Source organism: Schistocerca serialis, chromosome 7 (genome assembly GCF_023864345.2).
Source record: "Schistocerca serialis cubense isolate TAMUIC-IGC-003099 chromosome 7, iqSchSeri2.2, whole genome shotgun sequence".
NCBI lineage: Eukaryota > Metazoa > Arthropoda > Insecta > Orthoptera > Acrididae > Schistocerca > Schistocerca serialis.
Window position 1 is genome coordinate 458,852,621 of NC_064644.1, and position 26,487 is coordinate 458,879,107.

Consider the following 26,487-nt stretch of genomic DNA (forward strand, 5'->3'; position numbering starts at 1 on the left):
GTATGTTGTCGATTTTAGACAAAGGCCTTGTTGGTCGAAAGCTAACTTTCCGACAGTCTTTCTGTTGTGCTTTTCTGCGACTCAGCATCTCCGCATTATGGTGAGTGACCACTGTCCTTTTCATAATATTGTAAAAATAAGCTAGATTTAAATATCAACTATTTGTAAAAACAGTTCGAAGATCCTTTGAAAATGAATTCAACATAAATTTTTTGAAGTTCTATAAAAAAATTGCGTATCAGGCGTGTTTTGTAGCAATGAAGTGTAGGATTAGGAAAGAGAGAAAAGCAAAAAACATCACCAATGACATTTTAAGAAATACTGAAGGCTGTGGAAAACAATGTAAAGGAAAGCTTGAGAGAAAAATGGTCATGCTGAAAATGACAAACGCACCTGATACAATGACAAATGGAAACGTGCTGCAGAATAACACAGGTAACAGAGTCGTATAAACCCAGTCAGTAGCCCGGCACTGGAAAAGGAAAGAAGACGAGGAGTTTCTTCGTACGAAAATTATTGTCACTGCCATAAAAAATTGCTCTATTTCTCAAGTAAAATGGCGAGTTTCGTAAATACGAACTCTGCATCAAATTCAATGCTTTCTTTTCACTTGTAATTATTTTAGCGGATTCGAAAAACGAGAAACCTTCAAGCCGAATGCTCTCAGCTGAAGCCTCCTGTCTTCAGGTGTGTAATCAACAAGAGTCATCCGACTAGAAGCTATCGTCAAACTCTAACTCCTGATTCCTAACAACAACAGAACAAAACAAATAAACTGTCCAGTCGCATTAACGTGACCACCGCCTATTTTCAACGTGCAAAAACCACTCGCAGGTGGCATCGCTAGCAGTGACGAGTAAAGCGTGTCAAAAAATGTTAATATGTGTGTGAATTCTTATGGGACTTAACTGCTAAGATCATCAGTCCCTAGGCTTACACACTACTTAACCTAAATTATCCTAAGGACAAATACTCACACACCCATGCCCGAGGGAGGACTCGAACCTCCGCCGGGATCAGCCGCACAGTCTATTACTGCAGCGCCTTAGACCGCGCGGGTAAAACGTGTCGGGGGATGCCGAAAACAGTGCAGTCATTATCGTAATGAGGAAACTGTGCGATTTATTTGACGTCCAAAGGGGCACAATAATGCCTTTTGGGCCAAGAATGGAAGCGTTTCCGATACGGTTAAGTTTTTAACTGTTCACGTGCTGCTGTGTTTGAAGTAAAAAGTGAATGGTACAACGGCGCTGCCCAAAACCGGTGCTAAGGCGACTGTGGTGCACCACGGGGTCATGAAGAACAGGGGTGAACAACGGCTGCGGAGGTGTATACAGGCGAAAAGACGAGCAACTATTGAGCACTTGACCACTCAGATGAATCAAGGCGTACCAACAGTGCCTCCTTAACGTCCGTGAGCCGTGCGTGGCTCGTGTTCCCGCCATCATGTATTTTACACCGTGTTTTTAACGTACTTCCCCCTCACTACTTTAATTTAAATTACTACTGTCACTGAGTTACTGCTTTGCCTGACCGTGACCGGCGCTAGCAGCGCGTATCCATGTATCCCCTCTCGTAGTATCTTTGCTCGACTGCTATTACTTCAAGGTCGTTGTCTGTCGTAGGTGCGTTCGGGTCTCGACTTCGGGCTGCCAGTCAGTGGGGACGCGCCTGGAGCGCAGTCCGGTCCTGCCTGTCGGGGAGTTGCAATGCGGCACTAGTGCAGTCGGGTTGGAGCAGCAGTGAGGTCTGCGTCGGCATGGCTCGCCCGACCATTGCCGCCACCCAACACTTGCGCCGGGCCACGGTCTTGGTGGATCGTCGGTAGGTCGTCCTACCGGACGAAGCGTATTGGCTCGCCGATCGTTCATGAGTCGGCTGTGTGTGTGTGTGCGCGCGCATCGACTCCCGAATTGTCTTTGTGCATGCTTAGTTACTATTGGGTATCGTTCAGGTCTTCGTGCACGTGTTTGTCAGGGTGTGTGTGTAGTTGGCGTTATTTCCACTGACGACTATTTTAGATGTTGTCGGCATACTGAGAGGAGTCGGTCGGTTGCTGCGGACCAGGGAAGTTATCTCCGCGTGGTGCAGTCGGCTGGCTCCGCTGGCGGTCCTTCGCAGTGTCGGAGCGTGTGTGGAGCTGTCCGATCGCTACGGGCTTCGTGGTTCACCGACCCAGGACGTCAAAGATGAATAGCGGTTTCAACTACCCAAACCACGTCCATTCATGCTGTGGTGGTTCGTTTCGGTAGTTCGCTGTTGGGGAGGTTTTCCTGTGAGCAACACCGAGTGTTTCTATTGCTGACATTTAACCGCTATGTGATGCAGTTAGCTACATTGGTTGACTACAATTCGAGTGCACCAGCGGAATTTTCTGCCTTGTGGCCGTTAGTGTTCTTGTTACCTGGTCACCTGCCCTGGCCACTGACGTAAATTCAGGCAGTGTTCCTTTTGGGTGAAGTTAACTGTGTTACCGTATTTCAAATTCAAGTGTACCAGCGGAACTTTCTGCTTTGTGACCGTTAGTGATCCAGTTACCTGCCGTGGCCACTAACGTAATTTCAGGCAGCGTCCTTTCCTCATCTGTTGTCGCTGTCCAACATGGTGTGTAGTGTTGACTGCTAATACATACTTCAATGTGGATTATCACGTTCGTAACCTTTTGTGTTTGAGTTCTCATGTACAGATTGGTGGCAAGCCAATCGTTGTGTCGGTCGGTCTGTGGCTGTCCCCTGGTTGGGTTCCGTCGGATCAAGTGTACTTGGGTTCACCACCTGTCTCGCCTAAGTGAACGAGAGCAGACCGACTTCCCTGGAGGGTTCTGAGTGCCGTTTTCTATATTGTCTTTCTCACCGGTGTTTAATTGTCTGTTTGTAATCAATCATAGCCAATAATTTAAAGATTCTTGTTTTTACTGGACTTTATGTATTTTGGAATTTTGTAAAATCAGTTGTGAGCCTTAAGCCGCTTTAAACCTTATTTTTTAATTTACCATTTAGGCAAACACATTGCGGCCTTCTGCCTTAAAATATTATGGTAATACATTTTAAAATTTTCAGATTTAATTGTGATCCTCCTTGCATATGTTTGTTCTATTTACTTTTGCCTTGAGGCTTTCCAGCCTAGCTGTTATACCATTGTTGTTGTTGTTGTGGTCTTCAGTCCTGAGACTGGTTTGATGCAGCTCTCCATGCTACTCTATCCTGTGCAAGCTTTTTCATCTCCCAGTACCTACTGCAACCTACATCCTTCTGAATCTGCTTGGTGTATTCATCTCTTGGTCCCCCTCTACGATTCTTACCCTCCACGCTGCCCTCCAATACTAAATTGGTGATCCCTTGATGCCTCAGAACATGTCCTACCAACCGATCCCTTCTTCTAGTCAAGTTGTGCTACAAACTTCTCTTCTCCCCAATCCTATTCAATACTTCCTCATTAGTTATGTGATCTACCCATCTAATCTTCAGCATTCTTCTGTAGCACCAAATTTCGAAAGCTTCTATTCTCTTCTTGTCCAAACTATTTATCGTCCATGTTTCACTTCCATACATGGCTACACTCCATACGAATTCTTTCAGAAATGACTTCCTGACACTTAAATCAATACTGGATGTTAACAAATTTCTCTTATTCAGAAACGCTTTCCTTCCCATTGCCAGTCTACATTTTATATCCTCTCTACTTCGACCATCATCAGTTATTTTGCTCCCCAAATAGCAAAACTCCTTTACTACTTTAAGTGTCTCATTTCCTAATCTAATTCCCTCAGCATCACCCGACTTAATTCGACTACATTCCATTTTCCTCGTTTTGCTTTTGTTGATGTTCATCTTATATCCTCCCTTCAAGACACTATCCATTCCGTTCAACTGCTCTTCCAAGTCCTTTGCTGTCTCTGACAGAATTACAATGTCATCGGCGAACCTCAAAGTTTTTATTTCTTCTCCATGGATTTTAATACCTGCTCCGAATTTTTCTTTTGTTTCCTTTACTGCTTGTGTAATATACAGATTGAATAACATCGGGTAGAGGCTACAACCCTGTCTCACTCCCTTCCCAACCACTGCTTCCCTTTCATGCCCCTCAACTCTTATAACTGCAATTTGGTATCTATACAAATTGTAAATAGCCTTTTGCTCCCTATATTTTACCCCTGCCACCTTCAGAATTTGAAAGAGAGTATTCCAGTCAACATTGTCAAAAACTTTCTCTAAGTCTACAAATGCTAGAAACGTAGGTTCGCCTTTCCTTAATCTAGCTTCTAAGATATGCCGTAGGGTCAGTATTGCCTCACGTGTTCCAATATTTCTACGGAATCCAAACTGATCTTCCCCAAATTCGGCTTCTACTAGTTTTTCCATTCGTCTGTAAAGAATTAGCGTTAGTATTTTGCAGCCGTGACTTATTAAACTGATAGTTCCGTAATTTTCACATCTGTCAACACCTGCTTTCTTTGGGATTGGAATTATTATATTCTTCTTGAAGTCTGAGGGTAATTCGCCTGTCTCATACATCTTGCTCACCAGATGGTAGAGTTTTGTCAGGACTGGCTCTCCCGAGGCCCTCAGTAGTTATAATGGAATGTTGTCTACTCCTGGGGCCTTGTTTCGACTCAGGTCTTTCAGTGCTCTGTCAAACTCTTCACGCAGTATCATATCTCCCATTTCATCTTTATCTACATCCTCTTCCATTTCCATAATATTGTCCTCAAGTACATCGACCTTGTATAGACCCTCTATATACTCCTTCCACCTTTCTGCTTTCCCTTCTTTGCTTAGAACTGGGTTTCCATCTGAGCTCTTGATATTCATACAAGTGGTTCTCTTTTCTCCAAAGGTCTCTTTAATTTTCCTGTAGGCAGTATCTATCTTACCAATAGTGAGATAAGCCTCTGCATCCTTACATTTGTCCTCTAGCCATCCCTGCTTAGCCATTTTGCACTTCCTGTCGATCTCATTTTTGAGACCATTGTACTCATTTTTGCCTGCTTCATTTACTGCATTTTTATATTTTCTCCTTTCATCAACTAAATTAAATATTTCTTCTGTTACCCACGGATTTCTACTAGCCCTCGTCGTTTTATCTACTTGATCCTCTGCTGCCTTCACTACTTCATCCCTCAGAGCTACCCATTCTTCTTCTACTGTATTTCTTTCCCCCATTCCTGTCATTTGTTCCCCTATGCTCTCCCTGAAAGTCTGTACAACCTCTGGTTTAGTCAGTTTATCCATATCCCATCTCCTTCAATTCCCACCTTTTTGCAGTTTCTTCAGTTTTAACTTACAGTTCATAACCAATAGATTGTGGTCAGAGTCCACATCTGCCCCAGGAAATGTCTTACAATTTAAAACTGGTTCCTAAATCTCTGTCTTACCTTTATATAATCTATGTGAAATCTGTCAGTATCTCCTGGCTTCTTCCATGTATACAACCTTCTTTTAAGATTCTTGAACCAAGTGTTAGCTATGATTAAGTTGTGCTCTGTGCAAAATTCTACAAGGCGGCTTCCTCTTTCATTTCTTCCCCCCAATCCATATTCACCTACTACGTTTCCTTCTCTCCCTTTTCCTACTGACGAATTCCAGTCACCCATGACTATTAAATTTTCGTCTCCCTTCACTATCTGAATAATTTCTTTTATTTCATCATACATTTCTTCATTTTCTTCGTCATCTGCAGAGCTAGTTGGCATATAAATTTGTACCACTGTAGTAGGCGTGGGCTTCGTGTCTATCTTGGCCACAATAATGCGTTCACTATGCTGTTTGTAGTAGCTTACCCGCATTCCTATTTTTTTATTCATTATTAAACCTACTCCTGCATTACCCCTATTTGACTTTGTATTTATAACCCTGTATTCGCCTGACCAAAAGTCTTGTTCCTCCTGCCACCGAACTTCACTAATTCCCACTATATCTAACTTTAACCTATCCATTTCATTTTTTAAATTTTCTAACCTACCTGCTCGATTAAGGGATCTGACATTCCACGCTCCGATCCGTAGACGGCCGGTTTTCTTTCTCCTGATAATGAGTAGTCCCCGCCCGGAGATCAGAATGGGGGACTATTTTACCCAAGAGGACGCCATCATCATTAACCATACAGTAAAGCTGCGTGCCCTCGGGAATAATTACGGCTGTAGTTTCCCCGTGCTTTCAACCGTTCGCAGTACCAGCACAGCAAGGCCGTTTTGGTTAGTGTTACAAGGCCAGTCAGTCAATCATCCAGACTTGCCTTTGCAACCACTGAAAAGGCTGCTGCCCCTCTTCAGGAACCACGCGTTTGTCTGGCCTCTCAACAGATACCCCTCCGTTGTGGTTGCACCTACGGTACGGCTATCTGTATCGCTGAGGCACGCAAGCCTCCCCACCAACGGCAAGGTCCATGGTTCATGGGGGGAGGTGTTTAACCATATATATTTTAATTATTTTATTTGCTATTAACTGCATTTTTATTTTGTTGACTTTTAAGGTTTCTTGTTTGGAGGCCCTCAGCCGTGAAATAATTGCCTTTTTTGAAACTCGTAGCTCTAAAGGGTCGGCTATGTGTCGTTTTGGTTTAAAGGCTTTATTAAATTACAATAAATTACAATTTTGAGTGAACCTGACCGACACCTTATTTGGCCCTTTCTACAATCCTAAGCACCTGTTCCGACCTGCGGGTTTAGCGGACGTCTCGCACCGTTTTTGCTTATAGGTCTCCGGAAGAGGCACCTGCCGCATGCGCCAATGCTTTGCACGTCAGAACCGGAAATAAACGTCCATGAGTAGCTACAAGCGGCCTCGTTAAATGACACATGGCTGTTGGCGTGTAAGGTGAAGCAAACACCCTGCAACAATCATCGGAGCGGTCCAGGCCGGTGGAGGGAGCATTATGTTCTGGGGAAAGTTTTCCTGGGACTTCCTGTATGGTGTCATCATTCTGGAAAGCACAGTGGATAAGCACAAGTATGCATTCATCCTCGGGGACCATATCTACTGTGACATGCAGTTTGCTTTACCTCGACACTATGGCATCTACCAATAGGACAGTTCAACCTGTCATACATCTAGCAGCGTACGTGCATGGTTCGAAGAAAAACAGGATGAATATACCGTACTCCCCTACCCACCAAGCTCCTCGAATCAAAGCCCAGTCGAGAATCTGTGGGATCACCTCGATCGGGCTAGTGACATCGTGTATCCTCAACCGAGAAACCTACCGCAGGTGGCCACGGCAGTGGAGTCGGATTGTTTGCACATCCTTATCGATTCCTTCTTGAACCTCAGCGACTCTCTTCCTGCACATGTCTCAGCGTTCCACGCTGCCGAAGGTGGCTATTCAGGGTCTCGATCGTAGGTCGCTTTAATGTGACTGGATAGGGTATTTCGCAATGCTCAGTGGCTTTCGTAGCATCGAATGATTTCCTTTTGCCAACATTTATTTCTGAGCAACGTGTCACTCTCTCTGTATCCACCGCAACAAGAAGAATACATAACAGGGCGACAAGGCGACTGTCACTTTTTACGAGTTTTGGAAGACAGTGTAAGGTGCATTGTGGTTGAATCGATTAATCGTCAACGTAAACCTGTATGTAAGACAGTGTTCCGGCATATCTGAAGCGTACACATAGCTCTCCCTACGCCATGCTTTGGAAATTCACTGTAATGGGTGTCCTTGGAACCAACTCTGGAAAAGTATACACCCGTTATGAGCCTCGCCATACATCGTCAGGTACAGTCCAACATCCGTCCTCTCCAAGCGTCTCGCCATTAACCTCTGCAGAAGATAATATACAGATAAGGTATTCTCAATAAAAGTGACTTCCTGAGCAGAGAGTTGAATTACTGTCAGATACAGTCTCTCGTAAAAATTCCAGAAGGCATCAACACTATATAGTGAATAACAAAACAACTCAGATTCACAGCGATACATTTATGAGACCAGAACTGACGTTATACGAATACTTTAAAACAATAGTACACATACGGAAGGGAGCCTGGCAAGATCAGTTGCTCGTAACGGCTTCTCTACGATTGTCTAGTCAGTACTTGAATTTGTGTAACTTTTCAACCGCGCGGGATTAGCCTTTCGATGATGCGATTCAAAACATGAAGAAACGAGAGACAATTTGATCTTTGAAAAATACGATCAAGTGACGAACATCACTATCTGGTTTAGACTTGGATTTTTTTCTAAAATGCCAAGGAACCTGTAATTAATTTTAGTTTGTTTTATTACTTTTAAATGTCAGTTGAAAATTACGTACTACTGTGGAATGTTATGACTAATTAAAAAAAAGCGGTCTGGGCGCTGCAATCATAGACTGTGCGGCTGGTCCCGGCGGAGGTTCGAATCCTCCCTCGAGCATTGGTGTATCTGTTTGTCCTTAAGATAATTTAGGTTATGTAGTGTGTAAGCTTAGGGACTGATGATCTTAGCAGTTAAGTTTCACACACATTTGAACTTTTTTTTTGTTAGTAAGTTTTCAGTCTAGCTGAAGCCCTAATGCTCTTCTCTTGTAGCTTATCAGCCTAGAGTTTGTGTACCGAATTTTTTTTATATCACGAGTGTTGATTACCTTGAAATTTATATGATTTCGTAGGCTATTGTTTGACGCAGCTACTCATTTGAACACATGGAGGTGTGTTGAATGGGTAACAATTCAGTACAATCAGCTTCTCATTCTTCTCACCCTAGATGCGTGTACATACAGTACCACAGTGATTTTACCACAGATTTTTCAATCCGTTATATTTAAAGATTCCACTGTCCGTACCTACCGTTTTTGATAACCGTCGGCCGGCCGGTGTGGCCATGCGGTTCTAGGCGCTTCAGTCCGGAACCGCGCGACCGCTACTGTCGCAGGTTCGAATCCTGCCTCGGGCATGGGTGTGTGTGATGTCCTTAGGTTAGTTAGGTTAAAGTAGTTCTAAGTTCTAGGGGACTGATGACCTCAGATGTTAAGTCACATAGTGCTCAGAGCCATTTGAACCATTTGATAACCGTCACGTGTTAATGCTCACGTTTAAGAGCTTTTAGCTATAACATCTAGTTACATTTGGGATAAATTCCGCTCAGTTTATTCTGATATTCCCTTTTGTTCGATACGAACCTGTGTACGTTACTATGACGTTCTCCTTTTACTGTTTAAGTGCTTATCGTGCTATAGCTTCCGTAATCTTCCTCTTATTCACTGTATTTAAATTACATGTGCCTTTTAGTTTCTGTTTTGATCTTTGTATGATTATTTCGACGGTAATGTTATATATTCACTCCGCATGTTAAGATGGAGTAAGCAGCATCTCTTTGTTAGCTACGTGAGGTCATGATTGAGGACCTTTGTTCTTTTCTTTTCTTCTTTGCATGAACCACATCAGCTGCATATGGATGTTAAGTGCGCTTGTGGATACCCCACCTTTTGATTATTCCCATTCCATAAACAACGAAATTAGTAACGGTCTCGGAAGGAAGGTTTAACATTTATCGTATTGACAGGAATTAGTGAACACAGGATTGTCGTAGCGAGAATGAATACCCTCCAAAAATAAACGAAAAATATAACCATTCATAAACGCTGATAAAACTCTCTTGACGCCTTGCAGGACAATCTCCACTCCTTCCAAATTAACAATGCAAGTGCAGACCAGATGTGGTTTGGATTCAAAGAAATAGTACCGACATCAATTGAGAGATTTATACCAAATAAATTAACAAATGACGGAGCTGATCCCCCTTGCTACGCAAAACGGGTCAGAACACTCTTGCAGACACAAAGAAAAAAGCATACCAGAATCAAACGAATGGAAAATCCCCATGATTGACGATCTTTTACAGAAGCTCGAAATTTTTCGCGGACTTCAATGCGAGATGCTTATAATAGATTCGACAACGGAACTTTGTCTCGAAGCCTAGTAGAAAATCCAAAGCGATCCTGGCCATATGTAAAGTATGTTAGCGGCAGGACCCAACAATGCCTTCACTGCACGATTGCAACACAGGTACTATCGATGACAGTGCTGCTAAAGCGGAGTTCCTAACGACAGCGTTCCTAAATTCCTTCACCAAAGAAGACGAAGTAAATATTCCAGAATTCGAATCAAGAATAGTTGACAACATGAGTAACTGTGTAGATATCCTCGGAGTAGTGAAGCAACTTAAATCAATTAATAAAATCAAGTCTTCCGATGCACACTGTATACCAATTAGGTTCTTTTCTGAGTATTGTGATGCACTAGCTCCATACTCAATAATCATATATAACCGCCCGCTCGACGAAAGATCCGCACCCAAAGACTGGAAAGTGGCACAGATCATACCAATATTTAAGGAAAGCAATAAGAGTAATCCACTAAATTACAGCCCGTATCATTAACGTCGATGTGCATCAGGAATTAAGAACATACATTGTATTCGAACATTATGAATTACCTGGAAGAGAACGGTCTATTGACACACAATCACCACGGATTTAGAAAACACCATTCTTGTGAAACACATCTAGCTCTTTACTCACACGAAATGTTGAATGCTGTCAACAAAGAATTTCAAATTTATTCAGTATTCTAGATTTCCAGAAGGCTTTTGATTCTGTACCTCACAAGCGGTAGGTAATCAAATTGCTTTCTTATGGAATATCGTCTAAGTTATGCGACTGGATTCGGGATTTCCTATCAGAGACGTCACGGTAAGTAGAAATTGAGGAATAGTCATCGAGTAAAACAAAAATGATTTCCGGCGTTCTCCAAGGTAGTATTATAGGCCCTATGACATTTCTTGTCTGTATAAACGATTTAGGAGACGATGTGAGTATCCGTCTTAGAATGTTTGTAGATGAGCTGTCGTAAATCGTCTAGTAAAGTCATCAGAAGAGCAAAATCAATCACAACACAATTTACATAGAATATCTGTATGGTGTGAAAATTAGCAATTGATCCCAAATCATGAAAAGAGTGAGGTCATCAACATGTGTGCTAAGGAATCCGTTGAATGTCGGTTACACGATAAATCAATCAGATCTAAATGTCGTAAACTCATCCAAATACCTAGAAATTACAATTATAAACAACATAAACTGGGGAGAACACATAGAAAACGTTGTGGGGAAGGTGAACCAAACACTGCGATTTATTGGCACAACACACAGAAGATACAACAGATCTACTAAAAAGACTGCCTACACTACGCTTGTCCGTCCTCTTCTGGAGTTCTACTGCGTGGTCTGGGATTCTTAACAGATAGGATTAACGCAGCTCATCGAGAAATTAAACAAAGCGCAGCACGTTTTGCATTATCGAGAAATAGGGGAGAGAGTGTTACGGATATGACACGTTATTTGGGGTGGACATCATCAAAACAACGGCATTTCTCTTTGCGGCGAGATCTTTTCCCGAGATTTCAATCGCCAACTTTCTCCTCCGAATGCGAAAATATTTTGTTGATGCCGACCTACGGAGGAAGAAATGAACATTATAATAACAGAAGGTAAATAATACATCGAACGGAAATAGGTATATACGTGTTCGTTTTTTCCGCGCCGTGTTCGAGAGTGTAATGATAGAGACTTAGTAAGAAGCTGTTTGGATGAACCCTCTGCCAGACACTTAAGTGTGATTTGCAGAGTAACCACGTAGTTGCAGATGTAGATATATCAGGCACCAGCAGTCGTCACATTTGATTATGGTCACAAGTGTTTTAATTAATATATCGAAGTCAATAAATGTTGATTTTAGCCGTAATTATAGTTAGGCTTTCAGTAGCTCAAATTCACCCATCCCCCTTCCACCTCTGATCGAGGGCGCATCCTACAGCATTTCCTTGCGCAATAATTGCATACAGGCAATTGTGCTTCACGAATGATGAATTATTTAAATTAGTGCACCGTTAGATGGGTTGGATTTTGCATTCTCGAATGCACAGCCTTCAACTACTAAACCATAGCCAAGAGAATACAGACTACAGCCACCATCTCTAAGTAATCACATCCTCGCGAAAGACGCGAAATAGCGGTAACAACAGTGAACACTCTATTTCTCTATTTAATATGGCAGGATTTTGCATCTAACATGGCAATATTTCTAAGGAAGTATGACGGTGACGGTAAAATGTGGGTATATTCCCAATCTGCGGCTAGGCAAATGAGTTTTACGTGGAATCTGCTATGCCCACCCTCAGGCAAAAACCATCGGGATGGTGCAGTGATTAAGTCACCGGACTCGCATACAGCAGGTACGTGGTTCATAGCCTTGCTCGCCCAGCCAGATACACTCATTCCAGCGTTTCGCTAAACCACCTAAGACGATTGTTTACACGATTTCTATGAAGAATTCATTGTCGATTTCCTGTTATATCGTTTTCAATAAGAGCTTGTGCCACATTCCTAATAACGCCACCACTGACGCGTAGTTCCACCCAAATGTTCTCTTCTTGCGTTACTCAATGAAAACTTATGCAAGCGAGGTTACGGAGCTGGCAACATGGCGGAATTAAAATATAGGGAAAGGAACGCCAGGGCTCTCAAATAAATTTCCTATAGCACAAATCAAAAGCTCCTAAAATAAAATTCTTCGTACAACAAAGGCAGGACAGTAGCTTCTGCTTTGCCGAAACTGAGAGCAATAAATATCCATGAATACCTATTTTATAAACATACGGAGCCGTAGCTGTTACCGGCACGTGAGCGTTCTTTGGAATGGAGTAGACGATCCCAGCTTAATTGTGTTGTCATCAGCGTAGCGTTTGAATACATCCGGGAACGAGACTGCATTCTGGTAACCGAATACAGATACATGTAGAGATGCTACGACGCGCACTTACGTGAATTATTACTTAGCCAGGAACTCAACAAATCTGGTCTGTCTTGTAGCAGTCGGGCGCAATAAACTTGTGTTCGCTATGGTAAACAAATAACAATAGACTTGCCCCAAGTCGAGGAGTACTGAAAATGATTCTGGAACGGAACATTGAATGTTTGAAGAAAGTTGACGCAACTGCACAGAAAGCAATATGACTTACAGAAGCTTACCTCAATAACTGATACTTAAGAGTATTTAATAACACTGACGCTATTTGGGACATTTATATAATGTACGATAGGTATCGATATTCTAATTTATTGAACGCGAATTGTAAATACATTCCTTTACGTTAATGTAAGTCCCTATTTTTAAATCACTTGTTTAGCAATACTGCAACACAACAAAAGTTATGATTTTACATTTGTGTGGAGCCACAGCAACATAAAATTTTTTGAAAAGTATAACCGCAATACTAGGGTTGCAGCCTATCCCCGATGTTATTCAATCTGTGTATTGAGCAAGCAGGAAAGGAAACCATTGAAGAATTTGGAGTAGAAATTAAAGTCCAGGGAGAAGAAATAAAAACTTTGACGTTTCCCGATGATACTGTTATTCTGTCAGAGACGGCAAAGGACTCGGAAGAGCAGTTGAACGGAAAGGACACTGTCCTGAAAGGAAGATATAAGATGAAAATTAACAAAAGCAAAACGAGGATAATGGAATGTAGTCGAATTAAACCAGTTGATGCTGAAGGATTTAGGTTAGGAAATGACACACGTGAAGAAGTAGATGAGTTTTGCTATTTTGGAAGCAAAATAACTGATGATGGTAGAAGTACAGAGGAGATAAAATGTAGACTGGCAATGTCAAGAAAGGCGTGTCTGAAGAAGAGAAATTTGTTAACATCGAGAATAGATTTAAGCGTCAGGAACTCCTTTCTGAATGTATATTTATGGAGTGTACGCATGAATGGAAGTGAAACATGGGTGATAAGCAGTTTAGACAAGAAGAAAGTAGAAGCATTTGAGATGTGGTGCTACAGAAGAATGATGATGATTAGATGTGTAGATCAAATAAATAATTAGGAAGTACTGAATAGAGCTGGAGAAAAGAGAAATTTGTGGTACAACCTGACTAGAAGAAGGGATCGGTTGGTAGGACACATTCTGGGCCTTCTAGGGATCACCAATTTAGTACTGGAGGGAGTCGTGGAGGGTAAAAACCGTAGAGGGAGACCAAGGGATGAATTCACTAAACAGTTTCAGAAGGATGTTGGTTGCAGTAATTACTCGGAGATGAAGAAGCTTGCACAGGATACAGTAGCATGGAGAGCTGCATCAAACCAGTCTCTGGATTGAAGACCACAACAAAAACAGCTCCCATTTGACTGTACAACAGCTTGTATTCCGCAATCTAGATTTCGGCCTCAGGCCATTATTAAGTATTATAACTGCAACACATTAAAGTACAATAAAAGCACAAGAATCAACAAAATAGCAAAGCAAACAGTTGAACTAATGTATGAGCTGCATGAGTTGCTTTCTTAATTACATATTAAAAATCACTAGACATGAGTAGGAAAAAAGTCATGGTAATAATATGTACTTTCGTTTATGTAACCAATTTTGTCAAAAAAATGTTCAAATGTGTGTGAAATCTTATGGGACTTAACTGCTAAGTTCATCAGTCCCTAAGCTTACACACTACTTAACCTAAATTAACCCACGCCCGCCCGAGTTAGGACTCGAATCTCCGCCGGGACCAGCCGCACAGTCCATGACTGCTGCGCCTTAGACCGCTAGGCTAATCCCACGCGGCCAATTTTGTCAATAATACATGCGAAAATGTTTGTGTAATAAGCTAATTTACTGGCGTTTAGCATGACTTCTTCAATTGATATGGTTGTGGATTAAAATAACGACCAAATCACATGTTTCAAACGTTGCTACAGAGTGTAGCGCGCCTCACTCTGGTCATAAGCGTCTCCAGCCAGCTCCTCCCGCGTCCACGCACAGGACACACACACTCTATGCATCATGCTACTACTAACTTGAGAATTAAACTTTGAAAACGAATAAAAAACTAAATATGAGACTCGTTAGTCTCTCTGTGCTTCACCAACGGAGGCTGGCAGGTGACTGAATTGTGGTCAACGACTTACTGGCTGTGTTCAGCGGTGGCTGCCCCTCCAAAACAAACAAATAAATGACTGCTATGCTACAGAATGCACGAATGTTCACATTACTGTTACTAAAAAAAACCATGCTATACCTCTCAAATACAAAAACACACAATGAATTTAAGATTTAAGGTTTGCAAGCACACACAAACACACAAAGATTTTAAGAACTAGACAGAGAACACAAATAGAAAAACTAAATATGCTACTAGCTGCTCTCCTGGTGCTTCATCAATGAAGGCTGGTGGCTGACTCTCGCAGTCCCCTACAATGTAGCCGCCATGTACCCGTTGCGGACAAGAGATCCCGCTTTTAACGCACCGCACAGCTAGTAGAGCAGGGAAACTTGCCGCTCCTTGTTTTCCATGAGTGTGATTTCGCGCTGCATAGCTATAAAACCTCCATTCAAATGTTGCAGATGTGATATAATACATCGAAGACACTGCACAGCTAGTAGGACAGGTTTATTTACAGTTGAGCGAGCTCCATGAATAGGACATTGCACTAAATAGCCATGCACCCGCCATGTACCTGTTCTAGGTGTCAGATAATATCTCGAAAACACCACAGAGCTGGTAACTCCGAATTACTTGGAGCTCCATGTGCTCGATAAAGATGATGGCAGGCTCCATGGCCACACAGCCATCACCAACCTGTTGCGGACGTGAGATAATATCAAAGACACCATACAGCTAGTAGTGCAGGTTTACTTTCAGTTCCATATGCTCCATGAATACGAGCTCGTGCTCCATGGATATGTAACCACCACGTACCTGTTGCAGACATGAAATAATACCTCTAAGGCACTGCGCAGGTAGTAGCACAGCTGTTTTTGCGGCTGCACACGCTCCATCAATATTATTTCGCACTATATGTCCATGCATCTACCATGCACCTGTCATGGATGTGAAATATCTCGCAAGCACCACAAGCAGGATTACTTACAGTTGCACATACTTAATATACACTGAAGAACCAAAGAAATTGGTACACGTGCCTAATATTGTGTAGGGCCCCCGCGAGTACGCAGAAGTGCCGAAACATGACGTGGCATTGACTAATGTCTGAAGTAGTGCTGGAAGGAATTGACGCCGTGAATCCTGCAGGGTGAGCCATAAATCCGTAAGAGTACGAGGTGGTGGAGACCTCTTCTGACCAGCACATTCAAAGGCATCCCAGATATACTCAATATTGTTCATGTCTGGGGAGATTGGTGGCCAGCGGAAATGTTTATACTTAGAAGAGTGTTCCTGGAGCCTCTGTAACAATTCTGAACGTGTGGGGTGCCGCATTGTCCTGTTGGAATTGTCCAAGTTCGTCGGAATGCACAATGACATGGATCGACGCAGGTGATCAGACAGTGTGCTTACGTACGTGTCAACCGGCCGAGTCTTATCTACACGTATCATGGGTTCCATATCAGTCCAAATGCACACGGCCCAGACCATTACAGAGTCTCCACCAACTAGAACAGTCCCCTACTGACATGCAGGGTCCAAGGATTCATGAGGTAGTCTCCATACTCACACACGTCCGTCTGCCCGATACAATTCGAAATGAGACTCGTCCGACCAGACACCATGTTTACAGCCATCAGCAGTTCAATGTCGGTGTTGACGGTCCCAGGCGAGGCGTTAAACTTTGCGTCGTACAGTCACAAAGTGTACACGAGTGGGATTTTGGCTCCGAAAGCCCATATCGATGGTGTTTCGTTGAATGGTTCGCAAGCTGAAACTTGTTGATGGCTGGCCATTTAAATCTCCAGCAATTTGCGGAAGGGTTGCACCCCTGTCACGTTGAACGATTCTCGTCAGTCGTCGTTGATCCCGTACTTGCAGGATCTTTTCCCGGCCGCAGCGATATTCGGTACACCCATGAAATGATCGTCTGGAAAAATCCCCACTTCATCGGTACCTCGGCGATACTGTGTCGTATCGCTCGTGCGCCGACTGTAACATCACGTTCAAACACATTTAAATCTTGATAACCTGCCACTGTAACCGATCTAACACCTGCGCCAGACACTTGTTGTCTTATATAGGCGTTTCCGACAGCAGCGCCATATTCTGCCTATTTGCATATGTCTGTATTTGAATACGCATGCCTATGCCAGCTTCTTTGGCACTTCAGGCACCACGTATCTGTTGTGGTCATGAGATATCTGGAAGGCACCACATAGCTAGTAACACAGGCTCATGTGGAACTCTATGTACTCCACGAAAATGATGTCAGTCTCCATGGCCACACAGTCACCACGTACCTGTTTCGGACGTAAGGTAATATCTAAAAGACTCCGGATAGTTGGCAGCACAAGCTTACTTGCAGCTCCACATGCTCCAAGAATATGATCTCGCACTCCACGGCCATGTACCCACTATGTACCTGTTACGGATGGGAGATAAGATCTCCAAGGCACTATGCAGCTAGTAATGCAGGTTTAGTTGTGGCTCAACATGCTTCATAAATGTGAGCTCGCACCCTGGGGCCAGTCAGCTACCACCTACATGTTGTGGACACGAGATAATATCTGGAAGGCACCACTCATCTAGAAACACAGATTTATTTTCAGCACCACGTGCTCGATGAATATGATTTCGCGCTCCACGGCCATGCAGCCATCACATACCTGCAGCGGACGTGAGGTATATCTCGAGGGCGCCCCGCAGGGAGTAGCGCAGGTTCACTTGCAACTCCACATGTTCCAGGAAATTGACTTCGCGCTCCGTGCCCACACACCCGTCCGTGCGGAAGTGCGCCACTGTCAGAACGCCTTGCCTTATCGACGTGTTGTCCCTTCAAACACACGTACAGTAGTTAGTAGGTGAACCGCCCCTGTTAAAGGGAATGTGACAACAAACCGATCAAGGATGAAATGCAAAGAGCACAAGGTTAAATACAGTTCCTTCACAAATCAGACTGCAGTTCTGAGAGTCGAAGGAAGTGAAAGGGAGACAGTAAGCTAGAAAAGAGTGAGACACTCACCATTGTACTCCTGCTGTACATTGAGTGAGCAGTAAACTAAGAAGAAACTAAAGTTTACAGGGAAGAAATAAAATCTTTTAATATTATGTTAGAGTCAGCTTTTGCGGAACAACAATGGTCACGGAGCATCTCTGAGGTGCATTTGTTGTTTCTGTTGCAATAAAAACTAAACCTCAAACGAAGGTGGTGTTGGGATAAAACTGTATGATTAAGCGTATCAACGTTCATTAATCTTTATATCTTAAATTAAAGACGTAGTGCAGTATGCAACAAACATCAGTCGGCAAAGGCAAGTAATTACGACGCGGCTGAATCCACAGCAAGTTTTGACAAATCACCTTCATAAAAACAAGTGATTTTCGTCGTATTAAGGGTCGTACATTCACTCCGAATGTCATTTTGTTCTCACACACGTGTTTCTGTATTGAAGTGCGGTGACGGAGACAGAGATAAGGACCACAAGAATTACACTTGTATCTATTCATTCGAGATTTCTTATCCTTCTGACATAGTGTACATACCTCCTACGCCTTGGTCCCACTTATTTTTGGTTTAACTTGTGTCTATTTCCCTCCCTAGCACGTAAATTCTTAGAGTTTCATGATGTCAAGATGATATAGATAAAGGAAACCATTGATCTGACATTCTCTTTTGCAAGTGCTTCTGAACAATTCTACTTTTGGAGCTCAAGAGGAACCTCGACGTCTCATTGTATTATGGCGACCACATTCATCTTGGTTTTCACGGTGATGAACAACATCTGACCATGATTTTAAGTGTGATTTAAGGAAGATTTAGTCGCAACAGTTTTCGACTTCACAATTACATAGCATTTTTTTGGGAATGACTGACAAGGGAGATATAAATATAAAATTCTGGATCTTCCTCACTAAAAAAGTTTGATAATATCTTAGGACAGTTATTTACGCTTTTAAAATAGCTTCTAACGGTATGTGTTGTGGGAACCATTGAGAAATCAAAAATGTATCAAGTGTTTTGCAAGACGGTGCTGAGATACGGCTAAATTTAAACAGTGCCTCTGATCTGAATCGAACGAACCCATTTGATATGCACATCGCCCCCCTCTGATTCACATGTCGTTGTCGTCGGCTGCTGTTCGATTCTGAGTATGCATGCCTTCTTCCTGCATGGAATGAGCATGTCATGAACTCGTGGATGTGTTTCAGATGACTGAACAGACCAATTCTGGCATTAAACATGCGTTCACACATACCCTAGTGAATGGCTGGAGGACGGCGAGGTCGTAATTGATGGAGCTTTCTCGCTTGTCGCTTGGCCTCTTCGTGTCTGTGACGCTTTCCTTCAAACAAATTGACAGCGGTGGATGTCGTTTTCTTCACAGTGAGCGGTTCACAGCACATTCTTCTCATGCATGTATATATATATACAGGGTTATTACAAATGATTGAAGCGATTTCACAGCTCTACAATAACTTTATTATTTGAGATATTTTCACAATGCTTTGCACACACATACAAAAACTCAAAAAGTTTTTTTAGGCATTCACAAATGTTCGATATGTGCCCCTTTAGTGATTCGGCAGACATCAAGCCGATAATCAAGTTCCTCCCACACTCGGCGCAGCATGTCCCCATCAATGAGTTCGAAAACATCGTTGATGCGAACTCGCAGTTCTGGCACGTTTCTTGGTAGAGGAGGTTTAAACACTGAATCTTTCACATAACCCCACAGAAAGAAATCGCATGGGGCTAAGTCTGGAGAGCGTGGAGGCCATGACATGAATTGCTGATCATGATCTCCACCACGACCGATCCATCGGTTTTCCAATCTCCTGTTTAAGAAATGCCAAACATCATGATGGAAGTGCGGTGGAGCACCATCCTGTTGAAAGATGAAGTCGGCGCTGTCGGTCTCCAGTTGTGGCATGAGCCAGTTTCCCAGCATGTCCAGATACACGTGTCATGTAACGTTTTTTTTCGCAGAAGAAAAAGGGGCCGTAAACTTTAAACCGCGAGATTGCACAAAACACGTTAACTTTTGGTGAATTGCGAATTTGCTGCACGAATGCGTGAGGATTCTCTACCGCCCAGATTCGCACATTGTGTCTGTTCACTTTACCATTAAGAAAAAATGTTGCTTCATCACTGAAAACAAGTTTCGCACTGAACGCATCCTCTTCCATGAGCTGTTGCAACCACGCCGAAAATTCAAAGCGTTTGACTTTGTCATCGGGTGTCAGGGCTTGTAGCAATTGTAAACGGTAAGGCTTCTGCTTTAGCCTTTTCCGTAAGATTTTCCAAACCGTCGGCTGTCGTACGCTTAGCTCCCTGCTTGCTTTATTCGTCGGCTTCCGCGGACTACGCGTGAAACTGCCCGCACGCGTTCAACCGTTTCTTCGCTCACTGCAGGCCGACCCGTTGATTTCCCCTTACAGAGGCATCCAGAAGCTTTAAACTGCGCATACCATCGACGAATGGAGTTAGCAGTTGGTGGATCTTGTTGAACTTCGTCCTGAAGTGTCGTTGCACTGTTATGACTGACTGATGTGAGTGCATTTCAAGCACGACATCGCTTTCTCAGCTCCTGTCGCCATTTTGTCTCACTGCGCTCTCGAGCGCTCTGGCGGCAGAAATCTGAAGTGCTGCTTCAGCCGAACAAAAGTTTATGAGTTTTTCTACGTATCTGTAGTGTGTCGTGACCATATGTCAATGAATGGAGCTACAGTGAATTTATGAAATCGCTTCAATCATTTGTAATAGCCCTGTATTTATACCAGTCTTCTTTATAACGCGTTTTAGTTGCTCCTTAAGAGGGTCTCTATGAGGACTACTGCTAGAAAAGAGTTCACCAAAAGGAAAGCACTGTAACACTCGTGCAATGAACACGTCCTAAGCATCCCACTGGCCTCAGTGCTGTTCAGATAGACTTTCTCAAATACTGGAGTGTTGTTCACATGGTCCTGTCATTTAGTGTTAAAGATGTATCTCACTTTTTGTTGGCGGAAGCGCTCTAGAATTCTGATACTGTCGCGACAGAGTATCAAAGCTTCGCAGTCATGCAAGGGCGCGGAAATGAGAACAGCTCTGTACACCATTAGTTTGATATGCAGCTTTAGATCTTTATTCATAAAGACTCTGTGCATTATCCGTCATAAAGCTGCAGAGACACCTCCAATCCTTTTAGCAACATCCTGTTTGCAGGAATACCATTTAGACGAGATTCTTTCAAAATATGAAAAGTGATCAACCTGCTCCAGTGCCGTGTCTAAGACGGAGAGGACAATTAATCCTGGAACAGGTTGTGCGAATACCTTTGTTTTTTTCCTCATTGATGGTAAGAACAAGACGCTGATCTCATCCAGTTTTAAGGCAGCTGCATGTTGTAGCTCTTCCCATGTAGGAGTGGGAGATGCAATGTCGTTGGAACACAGTAGTGGTTTCACCTGTGTAACCTGAGTAAGTCTTTGTCACCAAAGTCTTACGAGTCTGAAGAGATCTCCATCAAAAAGAAACTTAATCTCTGTGCTTGGTCATTTGCAGATGATTTCCACTGCATGACAATGAAGTAAAGTGCAAAGAGCGTTGGATCAAGCCCACAGCCATGTTTGAGTCCCTGAGTGCTTAGGAACGAATCCGATGCACACAGTTGCCGTGAACAACCAGCCCACTCATGCCATCATGAAGAGCTTGATCCAATTCCATTTAGCGTTCAGGACATCCAGCGTGTCTTAGTACCTTCACATGGCAGATCTAAGTACTGAATCAAAGGCTTTTTCCAGGCCATAGAAAACTACATGTAGAGGCTCCCGTTATTCTTTAAGTTTTGCCTGGAGTTGTCTAGCACACAAACATTGGGATTCAAGTAGTGACCTCTCTGAAACCAATTTGGAGCCGATTTAATAGAATTCAAGCGAGAATTTTACCTTGAATTTGACAATAGCGAAGTACCGCGGTAGTTCCAAATTGCACTACAGTCGCATTCATTGAAGATAGTGAGGATGTTAGCAGTCTTGAAGATAGTGATGATGGTAGCAGCCTTGATTCTGTGTTTATCTTTTGACGATGCCGCTTTGGGCCCATTACATTAGTACATTTTTTTAAAAACAGATCTGAAGAAGGTCATTGCTGACCGAAACCGGTATTCTATGGACCCAATATTTTGTGATCATAGACGGATATAAAGAAATTTATTCTACTCTTCAATCATCTGGTACTTCTCTAATTTCCCAGATTAAGAGGATGACGGTATAAATTCTTGTCTCCAACGGTATACCTTCAATTGCATCAATTCCAGAGGAATGTTGTCGGGACCAGGAGCTTTTCTTGGTCTTAGTTGATAGAGTGCTTCGATATATTCTCTGTATGCGGGTAGAATTGCCATCAATGTTTGTTGGGGTTGTAGAGGAACCTCACAAAGGAAATCCTCATGAAAATTCCAGGGACGATTTAAAAGCGCAGAGAAATGTTCCTTTCAAGGCTCTAAGATTTTGTTATCGTCACTTAAAGTGATGGGATTGTCGTCAGTCTTCAGCGTCCGTACCGTGGATGGAATTGGGCCATATATCTCCTTTATATCTGTGTAGAGGCTTCGAAGGTCACGGGGATCAGATAGTCTCCACTGTTCTTCAGCTTTTTTTCTATCGCTTATTCTATATTTCCCTGGTTCTGCCTGACATTTTTATTTAAGTGAGATTTGGAGGGACATAATTATTTCACTGACAGCAGATGGAGTTACATGAAATGTGACTTATTCACACTGGAAGATGGACCACTGGAAAAGGAGAGGTGGATTTCTCAATTGCCATAAGTTTGTCATTATTTTAATCAAGCCAACCATGCCTTTTTTCTTCACAAAACCGTTTCTTCAGCTGAGTCAGTAATAACCGCCTGAAGTATGGTCCACTCCAGATTTTCATTCTTAGTGTAGAATGGGTGAGTAATCAGCTTATTTGAGATTGCGTTTCTGTAATCTGTAGCAGTGGGCTTAATTTGAAGTTTAGAAGTGTGAAACTTTCGTCTGAGCAGGATGTGGATGGATCTTTTTGGTTTGCGACTGACTGAGATCCTCAACCGGCAGAAAAGGAGTTCTGATCTGTCCAGCAGTCATCGGCATTTCTTGCTGTCCTGATGACAAGAATATCCTTTTTATTATAATGCCTCGTGATACAGTATGGGGTGCGCCAGCGCTACTACCGAGGATGTATCTTTGGTGATGGTTGTGCTTAACTGGTTGTAGAAATGATGTTTAGTGTCTGCATCAGCATCCAAGGTGGAAGCATATGCATAGATGAGGGTCCTAAATTTACCTCAGGCAATTGGATTGGAAGTTACGTAGTTCTTTCGCTGACAGCAGATGGAGTTAGCTGATGACCATTCACGAATGTGGTCTTCACAGCGGATCCAACACCGTGAATCTGGCGTTCTCTCTCATCTTTTCCCTTCCAGAAAATCGTGTGATCTGAACGGAATTCTGCAATTTTATCTTCGCTGGAAAATCTCGTTTCACTTAAGGTGGCAGTACCAATGTTTATTCGAACAGGCTTATGGGTGACACGTGCTGTTCTTCTCTCACGCCTGTTATTGTCTTCCAGATTAACTAATGTTTGAACATGTAACGTACCCTTAGAAAATTATGAACGACTGTGCTGGTAAACGTCTACGTTATTTGATTTTCAAACAGCTGAGCAAAACTGAACGTAATCAGACATTTCTCTCTTTCCTTATTCTGATCATCATTAAACTGGCACACAATATTTTTTTTACCGCAACGCAATCTTACTTTCAATAATCCCTACAAAATAATGGCCCTGACTAACAATAACCTATACCTTTCATGAATCGCGCACCACACAAAAATCTTAGTTACTCGAACTACTGCAATACAGCGAGCGCCAATACTGCCAGCTAACTAAAAGATTCTAACTACTGAAGGCACTAACTACTGATAGGCATAGTTAGCAAATGAAAGATTTTGATAGAGAACAATGTATTTACCTTAATAGTGTTCAAAAGTCATCAGTTCATAACATCCATCTTTACTAATTTCCTTTTTCTGGCGGACACACGTCCAGATCGTCCGCTTGTAGTAACCTCTCAAAACTCTGGAATCTCTCTCTCCACATCCATCACTGCTGGCGGCTCACCTCCAACTGTCCAGCGCTACCCGCTGTTCACATCCAACTGCCCAACACTACACAAGCGAATATTCCAACAATGAGTCCAACCAGCCACAGACTGCACACAGCACAGTCAGTGATTTTCATACAGAGTGCTACGTGGCGTTACCAACATAAAAATCTAAACAGCCTGCTTACAAACATTCCAGGATCCTATCACTACATTTTTTGTAAGTTTCGTTTCTCGACCGCATGGGGGCTGACCCGCTGTGTGCGCCCTCTCAGCAGGCTGAGAGTGTGACTACTGATGTTTAGCCCACATTTTCTAAGGCCTTCCTCGTTCAGGGTGGGCAGTGGCATTTCCAAATCCAAATACAAGACCAAATTCCTAAGCAGTCACGAGGTCTAATGAGGACGAGAATCACACATCTGCTGCGAACATGCATGTACGAGCTAGATGCTTCCAGTTTCACCCAAAAGCATGCCTCCACTACCATTATCCCACACAGTTGGACTTCAGTTGAAGGTGAGACAGTAGGAAAAAGTGCGACAAGCGAGGTTTTGTCTAAGGTAGATCTCAGCTCGCAGAGAAGTGACCCACACATTATCGTCTCGGGACGTTCGTCTGCGCCTCAAATGAAATGAGAAGTGCCAGTCCTACGACTACAATGAACTGACAGACTCGAAATGCCATAAAGCTGCTCCTCCACAGCATTCTTTCTGGCTTGACCTTATCCACCTGCACGACCGGTGAGTGGGTTCCTCCTCCGTCCATTTTGTCGTTGCTCCAAAAACACAGGGTTGCTTCATCCGCCAGATCAGCCATTCCGTCTCCGCCTTCACTGTCGTTGAAGTCTTCATTGTACCCTGGCGAGGGGCCCTCACAAGATACTACCACCCAGGTCAGGTGAACCAAGGTTTTCTTTAACGATGTATTACTGCTCACCATCCTCCTTTCTCAACCAGGCTTTGGGCCGGATATGTTGGAGTATTAAATAAACTGTATGTCCTAAACTGTGTGCAAAGTAAACAGAAGAATAAGTGTTGATCCTAACAAGTAAGTCGAGAGTGTGGCCCTTGTTGAAGTGAACAGTGCCATCAGAGGATCATACGTATATAAATACTGAAGTGAAAGAGCAGTGGCTCAGACCATCATTTATTACAAAATATTCCTCAGGTGCCACGCACGTGACAAACAACTGTAATAGTTCACTCATCCATACACTCAAGAGGAGTGCAAATCGTAACAAGAAATCTGTATAATCAAACAGTTGCCAGAAAGTGAGCAGCAAAGTCAACCGGGAAAAGAATATGATAGTCTGGTAACTTACTTACGAGATCACTCTAGTAAATTAACGTATGCTGTTTGGCTGATCTAAGGCCAAGATCACTTGACGTGAAATAGTTTATTTCACGACCAGTTTCGACAGTAACTAGCTGTGATCCTCAGATTCTCTGACCTCCCATAAATATAATTACACATCAGTCTCGTCAACATACTAAGAACATGCTCTAGACCTCAGCAACTGCGGACGGCATACGTCCTGAAAAAGCTGCCACAACCCGCACACTGTACGAATTTTTTACCTCAGTAATGCTATGGGTCGGTACCTATCGAGACTTTCGTTCTGCCTCGCGTCCTACGTCAAGAGTCGTTTCACCTTCGAGTCCAGGCCAAGAACAATTTACTTCTTTGCGTCCCAACCAAGAGGACTGTTCCGCTCTGCGGCCCCACCAAGAGTAAAGTTAAAACGACATTCCTCTGAGTCCTCTGCAGAAAGGTGGTTAAACAACTTGTGACAACTTCTAACATTTTGATGTAATTACCACTCTCTTCTAGGTGATATCCTTATCTCACTAGTCAGCCACCGGGCCACCTTGTACTGCTAGTACTCTGTTTACACCGTTCTCATGGAAAGCAACTTTCAAAACGCATGATAAATGTATTAAGGAAAGCATTATATTTGTCATCTATGTTATCGGTATTATAGGCATCCTGCCACTCTGGCTCCTTAACGAAGTTTATACAGCTCTCTATTGCCGCTGGATTAACTTTTATATATAGTTTGTAAATATATATAACATTTGACAAACTGCCTACTGGCTTCTGTCTCGGGTTCTTCGGCCGACGTTCATCTAATGATTTTTCTGACGTTTCGCCAGCACGAGCATGATTAGTACGCTCGTAACGATAGCAGGACGAATATGTGAGCCACAACACCTCAAACGAGAAATGCAACACCTGGAAACTGTCCTGAGGAGCAATGGGTACTCCACAAATTATATTAGAAGTGTAACAGAGCCAAACACTCGGCGAAGTAAGGAACCAGAAAAAAAATGTCGGGTACGGCCTTTCTGCCATACATTCCCAGAGTGACGGACAGAATCGGCCGTATATTGCGCAAACATGGCGTAAAAACGATTTTCAAACCGACAAGGAAGATCAAAGAGT

General features: G+C 43.0%; 1 protein-coding gene across 2 annotated transcripts in view; it reads right to left on the minus strand.

The window, feature by feature from the left end:
* Positions 1-26,487, minus strand: part of LOC126412741 (neuroendocrine convertase 1-like) — a 492,712-nt gene that overhangs the window by 55,891 nt on the left and 410,334 nt on the right. For both annotated transcript variants that reach the window (XM_050082477.1, XM_050082478.1), the window contains exon 11: positions 17,582-17,748. In XM_050082477.1, coding sequence (XP_049938434.1) covers positions 17,582-17,748 — 167 coding nt within the window. The remainder of the gene's footprint in view (positions 1-17,581; positions 17,749-26,487) is intronic.